Source organism: Chiloscyllium plagiosum, unplaced genomic scaffold, assembly GCF_037043375.1.
Source record: "Chiloscyllium plagiosum isolate Xiang-an unplaced genomic scaffold, Cpla_swu_hap1 HiC_scaffold_7, whole genome shotgun sequence".
NCBI lineage: Eukaryota > Metazoa > Chordata > Chondrichthyes > Orectolobiformes > Hemiscylliidae > Chiloscyllium > Chiloscyllium plagiosum.
The window spans coordinates 47102492-47119388 of record NW_028270145.1 but is presented as its reverse complement, the minus strand read 5'-3'; the positions used below and the strand labels follow the sequence as shown (position 1 = coordinate 47119388).

Sequence of the window (16897 nt, the reverse complement as noted above, 5' to 3'; positions counted from 1 at the left end):
GCATCTTTCCTCATGATCCATGCAAACATTTGTCACTGTTCTCATTTCTGAAAATTATGAATACATTTTCCTCAATCTTTCCTCATTGATTCCTGGAATGACAGGGTTATACAATGTGGTGAACCTTTGCTGCCCTCCCTCAATGGAAGACATGTCCCTTCTTGGGTAAGGAGACCATAACAGGAAGCAATATTCCAGGTGCAATCTCACACTGAGACACTGCAGATTTGCAGCAGGAATACTTCACTGCTGCATTCAGATTCTAATACCCTTGTGATAAAGGCCACATCCCACTTTCCTTCTTATTTGCTTGCTTCACCTGCAGGTTAACTTGTAGTTATTTATGAATAAGGACACCCAGGTCCCTTTGCATATCAACACTTCTGAATCTATCACAATTTAAAGGAACACTTCAAAATTCTACTTTTCCTGCCAAAGTGGATAGCTTCATGTTGACCCATGTTACATTCCACCTACTTGACTATTCATTTAGCCTGCCTAAATCCTCTTGCAACTTCTTTGCATCCTCCACACTATTTACATTTCCTCTTAGTTTTGTGTAATCTGAAAACATAGAAACATTGCATTCGGTCCCCACACCCAAATCATTGATGCAGATTGTGAATAGCAAGGGCCAAGCACTGATCATTGTGACACCTCACTAGTTATAACCTGCTAATCTAAGGATGTAGCAAAACAAATGAAACAAACGTAAAAATCTGTACAGTTTGCATTCCACTGTATCCTTTGGAATTGAAGGAGTTAGACTGGACTTGTAACATTAATTCTATTTCTCTCTTCAGAAAAGCTATCGGATCTGCTGAGTTTCTCCTACACTTCCTGTTTTAACCTGAGAATATCTGCTTTAGTCCTTATGTTTTCTGTCAATAAATTCTCAATTCGCGCCAATATATTACCTCTATTACCTCCATTCCCATGTGATCTAAATTGTTTACTAATTCCTGGTATCAGATGCTTGCAAAAGTCACCTCAAATACCAAATACACCAATCCCAATTGCTTCCCCCCTCATCTATTCCGCTAATTCCATCTTCAAAAAATTCTAACAGGTTTTTCAATCATGTCAAATACTCATAAAAAAAAGCTGCAAATGTATATTTTAACAAAAGAACAGAGTTGAGTAAATGTAAAATGAAGAAAGCTATTTTATATCATCTATGAATTATTTGAAATGGAGTTATTGCAAATACCAGGAATAAAAACTCAAGTTTTTTTTCCTCATGGTTACACAAACCTCTGTGCAGGTTCACCTTGTTTCCAATTTAATATTGCTCTCAGTTAGCTCAAATACACCTATGATTTGGAGATGGCAGTGTTGGACTGGGGTGTACAAAGTTAAAAAACACACACAACACCAGGTTATAGTCCAACAGGTTTAATTGGAAGCACTGGTTTTTGGAACGCTGCTCCTTCATCAGGTGATTGTGGACTACACAATTGTAAGACACAGAATTTATAGCAAAAGTTTACAGTGTGATGTAACTGAAATTATACATTGAAAAATACTTGGATGGTTTGTTAAGTCTCTCATCTGTTAGAATGACCATGTTAGTTTCACTTCTTTCATAAGTAAATCACAAAACATTTTTTTAAAGTTACATTCTGGGATTAACTTTAACAATTGGTGGCAGCCCAGGTAATGTGTTGAAGGTGTTAGCCCCCTGTGTGTTGTCTATGCCATAATGTGATTCTAATTATTCTAATTATTGTGACTCATTCTAATCTGAAAAAAAATCAATGAACAGAATCTTACATGAATTCATGCAGTTTGTTTTTCTGACAAGCCTCCATAATAACTTGATGCTAGCTTCTTTAATGCTTCTTCATGAGACCTGTAAATAAACTACTGATATGTCTCATTTATTACTTTACGCGAGTTCCTTAAACCCCATTTCCTTAGCCTTCTGTTTCTGGAGCCTTTCAGTTCTTATCTCTTTTGCCATGAGTGTTGTGAAGACTGCTAGACTGCACTACTGGTTGGCTAGGCCCTTTCTTTCCGAAAGAAACCAGTACACAATCAACTTCAGGATAGTTCTCTCACTAAATGGAAGCTGTTTCTATCTCACTCTCAGTGAGCCATCAGAAGCATTGTTGTGAGGCAACAGCTTGATTTTATATTTCTCTCTGACTCATTTTTGAAAGTAAACTATTCATCTTAAGGTTGGATTAAAAACCTCACGTAAGATGCATGCATGAAAACGAAACTAAAAATATCCTTAACATATACAACTTGGAAATAAAAATTAAATTTAAACTTTTATATAGTTCTGACCACTTAATGCTAATATACCATGAATGTTCATCAGACAGGTCATAGTTGGGTTTATGCCAGAAAGCCCTCAAAAAATTCAAACCTTTCTCCAAATATCAGCAAAAAGAAAGCATTTCGGTCAAATTGTTAGGTTTAGAAAAATAATTCATTTTCACATCCTATACTGTACCTGGTAAGGAAATTGAAACTCTTAAAAAGGAACAACTTATACCAACTTATATACGAGACCCTATTGTGTCATTAGAATAAACTACTTTTTAAAGTCCATTCAGTTAGTATACAGGCAATTGTGCAGTCTTTTTTTAAATCAATGTTAATTAAGGAAGAGGAGACAGCAGTGGGGAAAATATCTGCTCTTCTTCAAATATTTCCAATGAGTCAAGTATATCACTCCAACAGGCAGACAGGACTGCTGATTTTGCATCTCATTGAAAATAATGTGCCTTCAACAATATTGTGTTTCTTCCACGTAATAAAGAATCAGCCTTGTTTATGCATCGATGGCCTGGAACATTCTCAGAGCACTCCCAGGAGTTAATTCATCATATCTATTCTCACTTTCAGACTGAAAACTCTCGTAGCATGTAAAATAGGACAAAGCCAGCTTGGCTTCATCAAGAGGAGGTCATGCCTGACAAATTTGAGAGAATCCTTTGAGGAAGTAACAAGCAGGTTAGATCATGGATAGCCAATGGATGTTACCTACCTGGACTTCAAGGCGGCCTTTGACAAGGTGCCACACAGGAGGCTACTGAGTAAGGTAAGGGTCCAAGATGTCAGAGGCAAGGTGTTAGCACGGATAGAAGTTTGGCTATCTGGCAGAAAGCAGAGAGTGGGGATAAAAGGATCCTTTTCAGGATGGGAGTCAGTGACAAGTGGTGTTCCGCAAGGCTCAGTTGGGATCACAACCTTTCACTTTATGCATTATTGATCTCAATGAAGGAACTAAGGGTATTCAAAACAATACAAAAATTGGCAGAGGACAGTAGTATTGAGGAGGAAGGAAGGCTGCAGAAGGATTTGGACAGGTCAGGAAAGTGGGCAAAAGTGGCAGATGGAGTACAACATGAGAAAGCTGAGGTCATGCACTTTGGAGGGAGAATAGAGGCATGAACTATTTTCTAAATGGGGAGAAAATTCAGAAGTCTGAAGTGCAAAGAGAATTGGGAATTCTTGTCCAGGATTCTCTCAGAGTAAACTTACAGGTTGAGTCAGTACTTAGAAAGACAAATGCAGTGATGGCATTTATTTTAAGGGGTCTTGAATATCCTGAAGAGCTCTCGATGTACTTCTGAGGCTTTAATCAGGCTCTGGTCAGGCCACCTTTGGAGTAATGTATGCAGTTTTGGGCTCCATATCTCAGAAAGGATGTATTCGCCCTGGAATGTGTTTAGAGGAAGTTCACAAGAATGGCCCCAGCAAATAACAGTTTGATCTTTGAGGAACATTTGCAGAATCTGGCTTTACACTCGATGGAGTTTAGAAGGATGAGGGGGGATCTAATTGAAACATATGGAATATTGAATGGCCTGGACAGAGTGGATATTGGGAAGATGTTTTCATTGGTAGGAGAGACTAGGACCCGAGGGCATAGCCTTAGAGTAAAGGGTAGACCTTTTATAATGGATATAAGGAGAAACTTCTTCAGCCAGATAGTGGTGAATCAATGGAATTCATTGCCACAGAAGGCTGTGTTGGCCAGGTCATTGAGTATATTTATGAGATAAATTGGTTCTTGAGTATTAAGGGGACTAAGGGTTATGGGAAGAAAGTGGGAGAATGGGGTTGAGAAACTTATCAGCCATGATTGAATGGCGGAGCAGACTTGATGAGCTGAATGGCCTAACCCAACTTATGGCAGAAGAAATACATAGAAAACATACCTTCTGTTCACCGATCATACGGCAGAATGTACAGCAGCTTTAAAAATACACAGAGTTTGTAACATTTCATTCTCATGACTAAAGACAATGGTGCAATGACAGAAAATGCCTTTGGGGGTATGTAACAAAGATACACACAACTGCAATAAGAGAAAGCAAAATATTATTTTTAATCAACTGTACTGAAAACTGATAGTAGGTCAGAAGCTGTTTGCCTCTTAGAGGAAAAGATAAAATAGATTTATGGTACTTTTTTATTTTAGCTCTGAGCTCAAAGGACCCTATCTCTATTATTTTGTCACTTGTTCAAGACAGAAAATAGCGAGCAGATAATCAGTTTTAATACATTACTGAGCTTCAGCGCAGTGCACTCAACCAGGAAGTTACATCTATGAACACAGGAAGCTGTCAGCCTGCTTCAGACTATTCCATATATCATTTAGCTCATCACAAGGCAGCATATGGTTATTCAAAAATTGGAGAAGATGGTCATAAAAGTAATCTTGCCTTTAAAAATGCATGCAATGTCTTCAAACATTAAATGAAATAATTTCATACCTACTCATCAATTCAAAAAGTGATATGCTGTTTTAAATCCATTATAAAATACACTATAAATAACATATTGCACAGATTTCAATTTATTTGCAAGTGGGCGGCACGGTGGCACAGTGGTTAGCACTGCTGCCTCACAGCGCCAGAGACCCGGGTTCAATTCCCGCCTCAGGCGACTGACTGTGTGGAGTTTGCACGTTCTCCCCGTGTCTGCGTGGGTTTCCTCCGGGTGCTCCGGTTTCCTCCCACAGTCCAAAGATGTGCAGGTCAGGTGAATTGGCCATGCTAAATTGCCCGTAGTGTTAGGTAAGGGGTATATGTAGGGGTATGGGTGGGTTGCGCTTCGGCAGGTCGGTGTGGACTTGTTGGGCCGAAGGGCCTGTTTCCACACTGTAAGTAATCTAATCTAATCTAACTTGCCCACAACGGACAAAAACTTGGCTTTTTTTTCAGCTTTTCAGTGATAGAAGATTTCACTATTAAAATAGCAAGATTTTGTTTGAAAGTCAGCTACAGTTTTCTTCATGATTGAATTCTGTATTACCTGATACTGGATCTTAACCGGTAGAAAAGTAAGAAATAGGTACAGAAAAATATACGGCTGATGAAGGAAAATAACACAATGTCTTCAGTTCAAAGGGTGCACCAATATTTTCACCATCGAAAACACACAAAATCCCAGAATTAAAATCAGTCGAAATTCTTTGGGGATTTTATCGTATCAATTTTTTAAAAATCAAGTACTGACAAGAAGTCTAACCCAACAGACACCCCATCGTGAGTAAGGTGATGGCACCACTCAGAATTTTCGGTCTGTAAATAGACAGTTTGCATAATTAAATATACCTTCAGAAAACATGTTAAGAGGAACATATTAATGCCTGCAGAACACACTCTTGGACAGCAGTGAATAGTATTTATACGTCACAGTAATTGTCAGCTTTAAATATAACCCATTACAACTGCCATTGGCAATGAATGGATTAAAAAGAGAAACTGAGGTTTACATGCTAATCCCCGAGGTCATCCATTTGCTGTTTTTATATCCAGAAGAAAAGTAAATGACACAGGACTCACCTTTCCTCAGCAATCTATTCCACATTATGGCGGGATCACCAGATATCCAATTGCAAGGTTGTATAGAATAAAAGACAGTTTTGACAATTGTGCTGTTAAAACTCCTTGGTTTCTTGTTTGAAGACCTGCAGTACTATGTTAGAAATCAGGTGTTATTTGTACAGCAGATTTCCACGGTTGCAGGTTTGAGTCAGTGGCCTTTTAAAATCCTGGATACTTGAGCAAGAAATTGGAATACTGGCTCGTTTTATGAAGCAAGCGAAATAATTTCGATTTGATGACAATGTGCTGCTACATGCTATGGTAAAGGGTATGCATGTCTCAGAAGAAATCCGAGCAGCAGAACATGTAGAAACAGGCAGAGAAAGTCCCCATTGACAGTGAGGATAATCACTTGCAGTAACATATTCAAATTCCACAATGTCGCAATTACTGGTTTCTCAGCATGGCCAGATCCAAGCTACAGATGAAGATTCATCGACGAACACTATGTTAATGCTAAAAATAGCATTTCCCTTTTCAATGATAAACAGCAGAGACAGAAGGAAATCAGTGTTCTATGCTTCTATAATTTAAATGACACTCTCGCAATGAAAGGATGACAAATCCAAAGCTGATGAGTTGTTCTTCTGGCTGGGGGGGGTCAAAAAATCAGCATAATTGCTTTTCCTCAGACAGACCAAACCAACAACTTGATATCATTACAAATGACAGCTAAAAAAGAAAACACACAGAATGAAAAGTCCTGTTAACATAGGTACCAATTACACAATGTAGCTTAATAGAAAGGCACCTCTGACTCGTGCTTTTGCCCACAATGTGAACTAACATTTACTCAACCAGATGTAGCATGAATACCAAACTAAATGAAATCATGTTTTCCATTCTAACATTTTAGAAGGTGAAATTTAGTTCAGTTAAATGCTGTTGAAAATACCTCAAATGTTTAAATAAAATAAACCATGTGTCTTCTGAAGTGAACGTCGCTATTCTGTGCACAAATCAGAATTGAACTCAAGTGAAATTTAAAATCTCTGAGGGATTGCAGAGTACACTGAGTAGGAATGCAAAATTAGCAGCTTATTCAAAGGTACATACTTCTTTAAATATGCAGATTTTTGTATTCATGGTTACACATTTCATTCCTGACAAAATTTAATATCAATCTAAGTCTTTAAAATATGCTGTTAATACAGAGCAGCACATTGCATAACTGAAGGAGAATAATTGAATGTTACTCATGAGTCATTGAAGGATTCCCCTGCAAAATAATAATCTACTTTTTATTTCAATTATTTTTTTCGCAATACCCATTCCTATTTTGATTTGTAATATTTGTAAGGTTTTTTTACTTAATGGAGAATATTTCATCTGGAAAATATGTAATGAAATTAAATGTCCATTTATATAGTGAGTTAGTTTGTCTTCATTTTAATTTAAATTTTCCAGCTATAATGTTAAAACCAATAAAATGTTCACTTTAACAAACTGTTCATATATTTGGCTTCTGAAAAGTGAAAATAAATTCAAAAGACAAAGCGATTTGCTTGATATTTTGTACCTTTTCAGGAATGGTGGCTCAGTGGTTAGGACTGCTGCCTCACAGCATCAGGCACCCTGGTTCAATTCCACCCATTGGATCACTGTGTGGAGTCTGCACGTTCTCCCCATGCCTGTGCGCATTTCTGTGGGATGCTGCGGTTTCCTCCCACAATCTAAAGGTGCGCAGGTTAGGTGGATTGGCTATGCTAAATTCCCTATTGTCTCCAAGGATATGCAGACTATGTGGATTAGACATGAGAAATGCAGAGTTATAGAAATAGGGTAGGGGAGTAAGTCTGGGTGGGATGCTTTTCAGAGGGTCTGTGTGGACTCAATAGGCTGAATGGTTTGCTCCCACAATGCAGGGATTCTATGAGTCACAAACAATTGTGTCAAATTTGTGGTAACTATCATCAAATATCCAGTTATAATTACTAGTTCATACTTCAAAATGCAATTACATTGTTGATATTTTATAGAAACCCAACAATGTGGAAATAGGCCCAACAAGTCCACACCGAACCTCTGAAGAATAACCCACCCAGACCCATCCCCTACCCTACTACTCTACATTTACCCCTTACTAATGCACCTAACCCACACATCCCTGCACACTAAGGGCAATTTAGCACAGCCAATTCACCCAAACGTGCACATTGTGGGAGGAAATCAGAGCAGCCAAAGGAAATCCATGCAGATGCGGGGAGAATGTGCGAACTCCACACAGTCACCTGAGGATAGAATCATTTATTTTCATTCAAAAAAAACACATGTTTTCCATGAGCAGCTTAATTTTATTCTGACTTTTGTTCTAACATAGTAAACATGACACCAACTGCTGATTCTGAAATAATTTTCTACTCTCAACTAAACATGCATTTACACTGCAACAATATCTCATTATGAAGCAATTCTTCAGAGTGATGTGCAATACAACATAAAATGTCTGATCGAATCATGGAACAAACTGTTGCAAAGATCTAGTTCATAGTTAATGGCTTGGTAGCACCATAACTGACCTGGCTTGCTAATATTGTTATATATCACTACCAACATTACTAAACAGGTTAGATTTCAAATAGATTGAGCAATTCAAAACTGAGTATCCATGAGGTATTGTGGGCCGTCAAAAGCAAAATTACGTTCAACCACAATCTGTAAGCTCCTGGCCCACATCCCGAACTCTCCTAATACCAATAAGACAAGGGATTAACTCTGGTTCAATGAAGAGTGCAGAAGGACAGGTCAGGAGCAGCACCAGGCATTCCCAAAAATGAGTTGCCAGCCGGGTGAAGCTATATAATGAGACTACTTGTGCTTCTGCTACTTGGCATACAATGTAATAAACATGGCTAAGTGAGTGCATAACCAATAATCGCATTTAGCTCTGCAGTATTGTACAGTCAGCTGTGAATGGTGGTGAATAATAAAGAACGAATAGGAGGAGGAAGCTTCACAAATACAATCATAATTCTGAATAACAGGAGCCCAGCACATAAGCACAAAATACAAAGCCGAAGTATTTGCAACCATCTTCAGCTATAAATATTGGTTGGATGATCCACCTCAGTCTCAGGATATCTCCAGCAATACAGATGCTGTCTTCACCAGTTGACCCCATGTGATATCAAGAAATGACTGATGGCACAAGGTATTGCAAAGACTATAGCTCCTAACAATATTCCAGCAATACTACTTACGACGTGCTCCAGAACAAGCTGCAGTCCTTGTTATGCTGTATTGTTCTAGTACACCTATCAACAGTGGCACCTAACTGGCATTATGGAAAACTGCACAGATCTCCAAAAAGAAGTCCAACTCATTTACAAGTTACTCCATCGATGTACACTTGATCATGAGCAAAATGTACTTTCAAGCAGAATTTGCACAGCAGTAACCTGCTCAAAGACATTCAGCTTGGGTTCCACTCAGGCTACTCAGTTCCTTAACATAGACACTGCTGAAAATGTGTTGCTGGAAAAATGCAGCAGGTCAGGCAGCATCCAAGGAGCAGGAGAATCGACGTTTCAGGCATGAGCCTTTCTTCTCCTGCTCCTTGGATGCTGCCTGATCTGCTGCACTTTTCCAGCAATACATTTTCAGCTCTGATCTCCAGCATCTGCAGTCCTCACTTTCTCCTTAACATAGACAAAACAGCTCAACTCCAGAAGCGAAGTGAGAGTGCCTGCCCTAGACATCAGGGCAATTCAACTGATGAAGGCATCAGGGAGCCCTAGCCAAATGTAAATAGGAGCAGCATCTCCAATGACTAGAGTCATACTTAGCACAAAGGAAGATCGTTGTGGTGGTTGGACGCCAATGCATCTCAACCACAGGACATGTCTGAAGTTTCTCAGTGTCATATGCAAGGCACTACCATATTCAACTGCTTCATCAATGACTTTCCTTGTATTAAGGTCAGAATGGGGATGTTCAGCAACATTGACAACTCCTTAGACACTCAAACAGTCCACATTGTATGTCGTAAGGCTTCGACAACATTCAGGCTCAAGGATACGTGGCTCGTCACAACTGTACCACTGAAATGTCAAGCAATGACCGCCTCCAACTAGAGACAATCTAACCATTGCCCCATGACATTCAATTATTGGTATTAGCATCACGATCTCCTACTGCTAACATCCCGAGGGTTACCATTGACACGAAACTGAAATGGACCAACCACAAAAATACTGCAGCTGCAACACTGGGGCAACCCACCTCCTCATTCTTCAATGCCTATCCACTATCTACAAATACAAGTCAGGAGAGGTGATGGAATACCTTCAGTTGCCTAGATTAATGGAGCTAACAGTTAAGAAGCTTGACATTGTCCAAGACAAAACAGACCATTTGACTGGAACCTCATCCACCATCTTCATCACTCACTCCCTTCATCACCAACACACAGTGGAAACAGTGAGTGACATCTACAAGATGCACAGCACTAACTCATCCAGGCTCTTTCAATAGTCTGATCTCAGTCATGGGCTAACTCAGAGAGATGGCCTGTTCATTTGAACTGTATGGATGAATCAGAATAGTCTTGTGAAGGAAGTCATGTCTTAATAACTCAATTCAATGTTTTTGATGAAGTGACAATGTGGATTGATGAGGGTAGTGCAGTAAATGCGGTCAACACAGACATGAGTAGTTGAACAATAAGGGCCCCCTTAGCAGAATGGTCAGCAACGTTCATGCCTGTGGGGTACAGGGGAAAGCGATTAAATGGATCCAAGATTAGCTCAGTGATAGGTAACAAAGGATAATGGCCAATGGATGGTTTTCCAAATGGAAAGCAGTTTCCAGTGGTGTTCCACGAGGGTCAGCTTTGGGTCCTTTACCGTAATGATACAAATTAATGAATAGACTTAAATATGGAATACATTATTGGGGAATTTGCACACAATGCAAAAAATTGACTCAAAGAAGTTAACAGCAAATCATGAAGAGGGTGGCTATTGACCACAGGATGATATCAATGGTTTATCAGAGTAGGCAAAAAAGTGGCAAATAGATTTCAACCTATGGATGTGCAAGGTTAGGCACTTGAGAAGGCAAACAAACCAAAGGAATACACAATAAACAGGAGGGGACTGAAAAGAGTCAAGTTGAGTTAGTTGGACTTCTACACCTTAGAGTTTAGAAAAATGAGAAATGACCTAACTGAAATATGTAAAATTCTATGAGAGCGAGACAGAATAGATGCACAAAGTACTTTTCCCTTCGTAGAAGAATTCAAACCAGAGGGCATAATCTCGGAGTATGGGCCATCGAGGTAGGACAGAAATAAGGAAGATTCTTTCCTCTCAGAGTAGTGAATCTGAGGAAATGTTTACTTCAATAGTCTGATAAGATTGGGTCATTAAATATATTCCAAGCTGAGACAGATGTAAAACTATTCAAGAAACCAAAGACTCTGGAGATTGCTGAGTGGTGTTGAGGAGTATCATACTGGCCATGATCTCACTGAATAGCAGAGTAGACAGAATGGACTAAATGGCTTACTCAATTCCTTTGTCTTACAATCTTCTGGATTCCCAAAGCCTGTCCCTCATGTAAGAGACAAGTTAAAAAAAACAATGGATTATTCTCTCAGAGCTCCAACAAAATTCAAGAAGCTTGAAGCCAGTTTGCCAAAGCAGTCAGCTTGATTGTCATGGACCACAAGAACACTTCAATTTCACCATCTTTGCCAATGCTCCTTCAGCATCTTCCAGATCTCTGACCTCAATCAATATGGATAAAGGATGCATGGTAACATCGCCACCTGCAGGTCTCCTTGCATGCCACAAACCAACCTGACGATTGTTCCTTCACTGTTGCTGGATCACATTCCTGGAACTCCTTTCCTAATGGCATTGTGGATATATCAGCATCCAAATGAACTGTAGGGATTCAAGAAAGAGACCTCAGCAACACCTTCTCCAGGACAACTATGGATGGACAATAAATGCTGACCCAGCTCATAATTCCCACAACCAATGAACACATACTAAAAGCTCCAACAGACGACTTTTAATTTGACCCATCATGAGCTGGGATTTATTTAATATGTGAAATGATGTGTTTTAACATTGGTAAATTGTAAAACAACTGAAAACTCAAACTCTCCAAGTGTATCAATTCATATATGTTGGAACTAAGCAATAAGTTGCCCATTTCTTTCCTCATCAGAGCTTTGCAGATGTTGACACATTTTAAATTGCTTTCATGAATAGAAATTGAATGATGTGAAATTAATCTGGTGGAAAAGTAAAAAGTGAATTCAAAGTTCAGCCATGATCTTTTCAGGCGGTGAAGTTTCAAGGAGCTATATGGTCCCCTCCTCCTGTTTCTAATGTTGTGATACAAATTACTATTGGATCAGTGAACTAATAAAAGGAAAATACTCTAAGCAACCGTCTTCGTGGACATACTAGCTGCTAAAATTGATTTCTATGGATAGGAATCTAACTAGTCTGAGATTTGAGCTGATAAAGTTCCTGCAATGAATAATAAATTCTTGTGATAATACTTGAAAGTCTGAGATGCAAGTTTGTAGTGGGCTTTCTCCAGGGTATTAAGAGATTGGCATTGACGCAGACAGCAATGTCCATTGGGGAATACATCACAATTTGAATCAACCTTAGCCCCACCCGACCTTGACACACACCCAACTGCTGGATGTCTTGTTCATACAAGATTTGAGTACTACTCACATTTTGGGAAATGCTCATTGAGAATACTAAGACTCCCAGTGGCCTGCTGTGCACTCAGGGTCCTTTCTCTTACATTCAGTCTAAATCTTGCCACTCTGGGTTGTCTCAAGGTAAGATTGGTCAGAGCGTTCAGTTATCAACTCTGTTCAGGTCTTCTGTTCCCAAATTGTCTCCATGTTCCATAGTTTGTTTTGATCTGTCATTATTGATACATCACTTAGTTGATCAATTCTCATGGGCTAGGGTGCAATGAGACTTAGTCCACAGGTTCCAACCCTATACAACTGAGATACTGTTCCCTAAGACTATACGGTCTTCAGTCTTGCTATGTTGTATCTGGGTGTGACGACTAACCCTCGGGAGCTCCAGTAAGCTCTTTTATTTACAAACTATTGCATATTAACCTGACCTTTGTAACACAGCTCTCTGGTACAGGTTATTCCATCCTCTCTTCTCAGAATCTCTATGACATTTGTTACATTATGCCATTAATATAGGCATTTTCATTACACTGCACATATACCCCATATTGAAATGAGGACTCATTCCACACTCCATGACTTTTAAGTCATTCTCTCCACCCTCTTGACCTTGAGGCTTTTGTACCCTTTGTTCTCTCAGTACTTCATACAAGGTGTGTCACCTTCCTGGTCACAACTCCAAGTTTCTGAAACTTTCTCTTACCTATTGTATTTCCCTAACTTCTGGGACTTAAAGTTTAGGATATTCAAGTTGAAATGTGCATCACCTGAACATCTGAAACGCAAACTTCTTCAAGACGTTATCTTGACTGCATTTTTTTAATCAAACATTAAATGAAGAGAATGTAGGGAAATAGATGGTGACATCTTGCAAAATGTCCAGATTACAGAGGAGGAAGTATTGGATGTCTTGAAACGGTTAAAGATAAATCCCCAGGACCTGATCAGGTGTACCCGGGAACTCTGTGGGAAGCTAGAGAAGTGATTACTGGGCCTCTTGCTGAGATATTTGTATCATCGATAGTCACAGATGAGGTGCCGGAATACTGGAGGTTGGCAAACATGGTGCCACTGTTTAAGAAGGGCGGTAAAGTCAAGCCAGGGAACTATAGACCGCTGAGCCTGACCTCGGTGGTGGGCAAGTTGTTGGAGGGAATCCTGAGGGACAGGATGTACATGTATTGGGAAAGGCAAGAACTGATTAGGCATAGTCAACATGGCTTTGTGTGGGAAATCATGTCTCACAAACTTGATTGAGATTCTTGAAGAAGTAACAAAGAAGATTGATGAGGGCAGAGCAGTAGATGTGATCTATATCAGTAAGGCATTCAACAAGGTTCCCCATGGGAGACTGATTATCAAGGTTAGATCTCATGTAATACAGGGAGAACTAGCCATTTGGATACAGAACTGGCTCAAAGGTAGAAGACAGGGGGTGATGGTGGATGGTTGTTTTTCAGACTGGAGGCCTGTGACCAGTGGAGTGCCACAAGGTCCGGTGCTGGCTCCTCTACATTTTGTCATTTACATAAATGATTTGGATGCGAGCATAAGAGGTACAGTTAGTAAGTTTGCAGATGACACCAAAATTGGAGGTGTAGTGGACAGTGAAGAGGGTTACCTCAGATTACAACAGGATCTGAACCAGATGGGCCAATGGGCTGAGAAGTGGCAGATGGAGTTTAATTCAGATAAATGTGAGGTGCTGCACTTTGGGAAAGCAAATCTTAGCAGGACTTATAGACTTAATGGTAAGGTCCTAGGGAGTGTTGCTGAACAAAGAGACCTTGGAGTACAGGTTCATAGCTCCTTGAAAGTGGAGGCGCAGGTAGATAGGATATGAAGGCGGCATTTGGTATTCTTTCCTTTATTGGTCAGAGTATTGAGTACAGGACTTGGGAGGTCATGTTGCAGCTGTACAGGACATTGGTTAGGCCACTGTTGGAATATTGCATGCAATTCTGGTCTCCTTCCTATCGGAAGGATGTTGTGAAACTTGAAAGGGTTCAGAAAAGACTTACAAGGATGTTGCCAGGGTTGGAGGATTTCAAATATAGGGAGACGCTGTACAAGCTGGGGCTGTTTTCCCTGGAGCGTCAAAGGCTGAGGGGTGACCTTAAAGAGGTTTACAAAATTATGAGGAACATAGATAGGATAAATAGACAAAGTCTTTTCCCTGGGTGGGGGAGTCCAGAACTAGAGGGCATAGGTTTAGGGTGAGAGGGGAAAGGTATAAAAGAGACCTAAGGGGCAACTTTTTCAAGCAGAGTGTGGTACGTGTATGGAATGAGCTGCCAGAGGAAGTGGTGGAGGCTGGTACAATTGCAACATTTAAGAGGCATTTGAATGGGTATATGAATAGGAAGGGTTTGGAGGGATATGGGCCGGGTGCTGGCAGGTAGGACTAAGTTGGGTTGGAATATCTGGTCGGCATGGACAGGTTGGACCGAAGGGTCTGTTTCCATGCTGTACATCTCGATGACTCTATGAGACTGCAATAATACAATTTAACATTGAACAATCCTTAAAAAAAGGCATCTTGTCAAAGCATCAAGGCTAAATTACTTGTATTTCATCTCAATCCATTTAATAGGTTTCAGGTTTTGAGTTTACATGTTTACTTCAGTTGGAAAGTCTGTCATATTAATTGAGTCATTAATGGTAATAAAGTTTTGAACATGGAAAACACTGACAGCAAAAGTGTAAAATATTCAGTTAAAATTATCATCTTTGGAACATTTAGCTGAAGTGAATGCTTTGAGTTCAACATCTGGTTGTTGCTAAGTTACACTCATATTTAAATATATCACAGTGCTGAAAGCACTGAAAAATTCTCACCACCATAAGTTCAATCATGCACACAGTCATAATACTACTGATAGTTTGAATATTAAGCCCCGAGTCATTAAATGTAACAAATGTATTCTAATGTACAAAAACTCAGATAATAAGCACCAGATTTTTGCAACACAAAGATCCCTAGAGACAAAACCTAAGCTTAGACAGTAAAAAAGATAAAAGACAATCTGATCGATATGCATAGTTAGCAGATCGCAACACATCAATACATCAAATGCTTTGACTGCCACCTGCTGTTGAACGTAACAGACTAACCTTATACGCACTGCAGTTAATACCATACTAAAGAGTGCCACAGCAGATAAGGCCAAAGTATGCAAAAGCAGCTTTTTGTTAAAAGGCTCTGTTCCTGAATGCACATAAAGTGGATTAATTGACAGTTTAAACAGAAGTAAATATCTATGACCTGTTAGCCAATGCAGAAATGTGGCTGCAATGTGACCATGACCTGAATACAGGATTCAAATTCACTTGGCATTCAGAATCATGGAAGGGAAAGGTTAAGGCATCTCGTTAATTGAATAGTATATTAGTACAATATTCAGAGCTAATCTTAGTTTTAAAGATCAAAGAAGTAGAATTAGCTTCGGCAAAGATAAGAAATAAAAAATATAAGAAATTAATTGCAGACATACTTGATAGGGCCATGAACAGGGAAACGTAGGACAATGTTTACCTGAAATAAAATTGCAACCTTAAAAGAAAAGTGCTGCAATAATCATAGCCAAGTTCAACTTACATATTGATTGCATGAGTCAGATTGGCAAAGATAGCTTGGAACAGGAAAGCACAGAGCATTTTCAGGATAATTTCTTAGAATTGAATGTTTGAAAGCCAACCAGATTGTTTAAGAGATGAAAAGAACTGCAGACGCTGGAATCCACGCAGTCCTTCCAGGTGAGACAGAGGTTCACCTGCCTCTCTTCCAACTGAGCTTACTGCATCAGATGCTCCTGATGTCGTCTTCTCTACATCAGGGAGACCAAACGTAAACTTTGGAACAGTTCACCTTCCTGCTCCCTTTCCGACATGACCATCCTTGGTCTTCTCCATTGTCGTAACAAACCAAACCGCAAATTGGAGGAATAATACCTTATCTTCTGTCTGGGCAGCCTGCAGGCCAGAGGACTCAACATTGAGTCCACCAATTTCAAATAACCTCCTTCCTCTACCTACCTTCCACTCCTCCAGCCACCTACTAGATTCATTCCTTCCATTGACCAACCATGTCATACCCTCTACTTGTCTTCACCTCACCCCACTTCACCACCTTGCCCTGCCATCCCTTTTATCTGCAGCTCCCCCTACACCCACCCTCAGTCCTGAAGAAGGGTTACACCAAAATATCGACTTCTCCACCTCCTGATGCTGCCTGGCTTGCTGTGTTCTTCCAGCCTCCTGCTTGTTTCACCAGAATGGTTAGCTCGTTATTCTAAAACTGCTAAGGTACAATGAGACAACATTAATTAACTAGCTTGCCATGCAAGAGACTCCAGTCAGCAGCAAT

General features: G+C 39.8%; 1 protein-coding gene across 4 annotated transcripts in view; it reads right to left on the bottom strand.

Moving 5' to 3' along the window:
- The window catches only part of znf385b (zinc finger protein 385B), a 433921-nt gene that overhangs the window by 331260 nt on the left and 85764 nt on the right, over nt 1-16897 (bottom strand). Inside the window, exon 1 of one of the 4 annotated variants that reach the window (XM_043693508.2) lies at nt 5808-6091. The exons of the other annotated variants lie outside the window; for them this stretch is intronic. Coding sequence (XP_043549443.2) covers nt 5808-5832 — 25 coding nt within the window. The 5' untranslated portion in view covers nt 5833-6091. Of the gene's footprint in view, nt 1-5807; nt 6092-16897 lie in introns of those variants that run through there. 4 annotated transcript variants of the gene reach the window in all.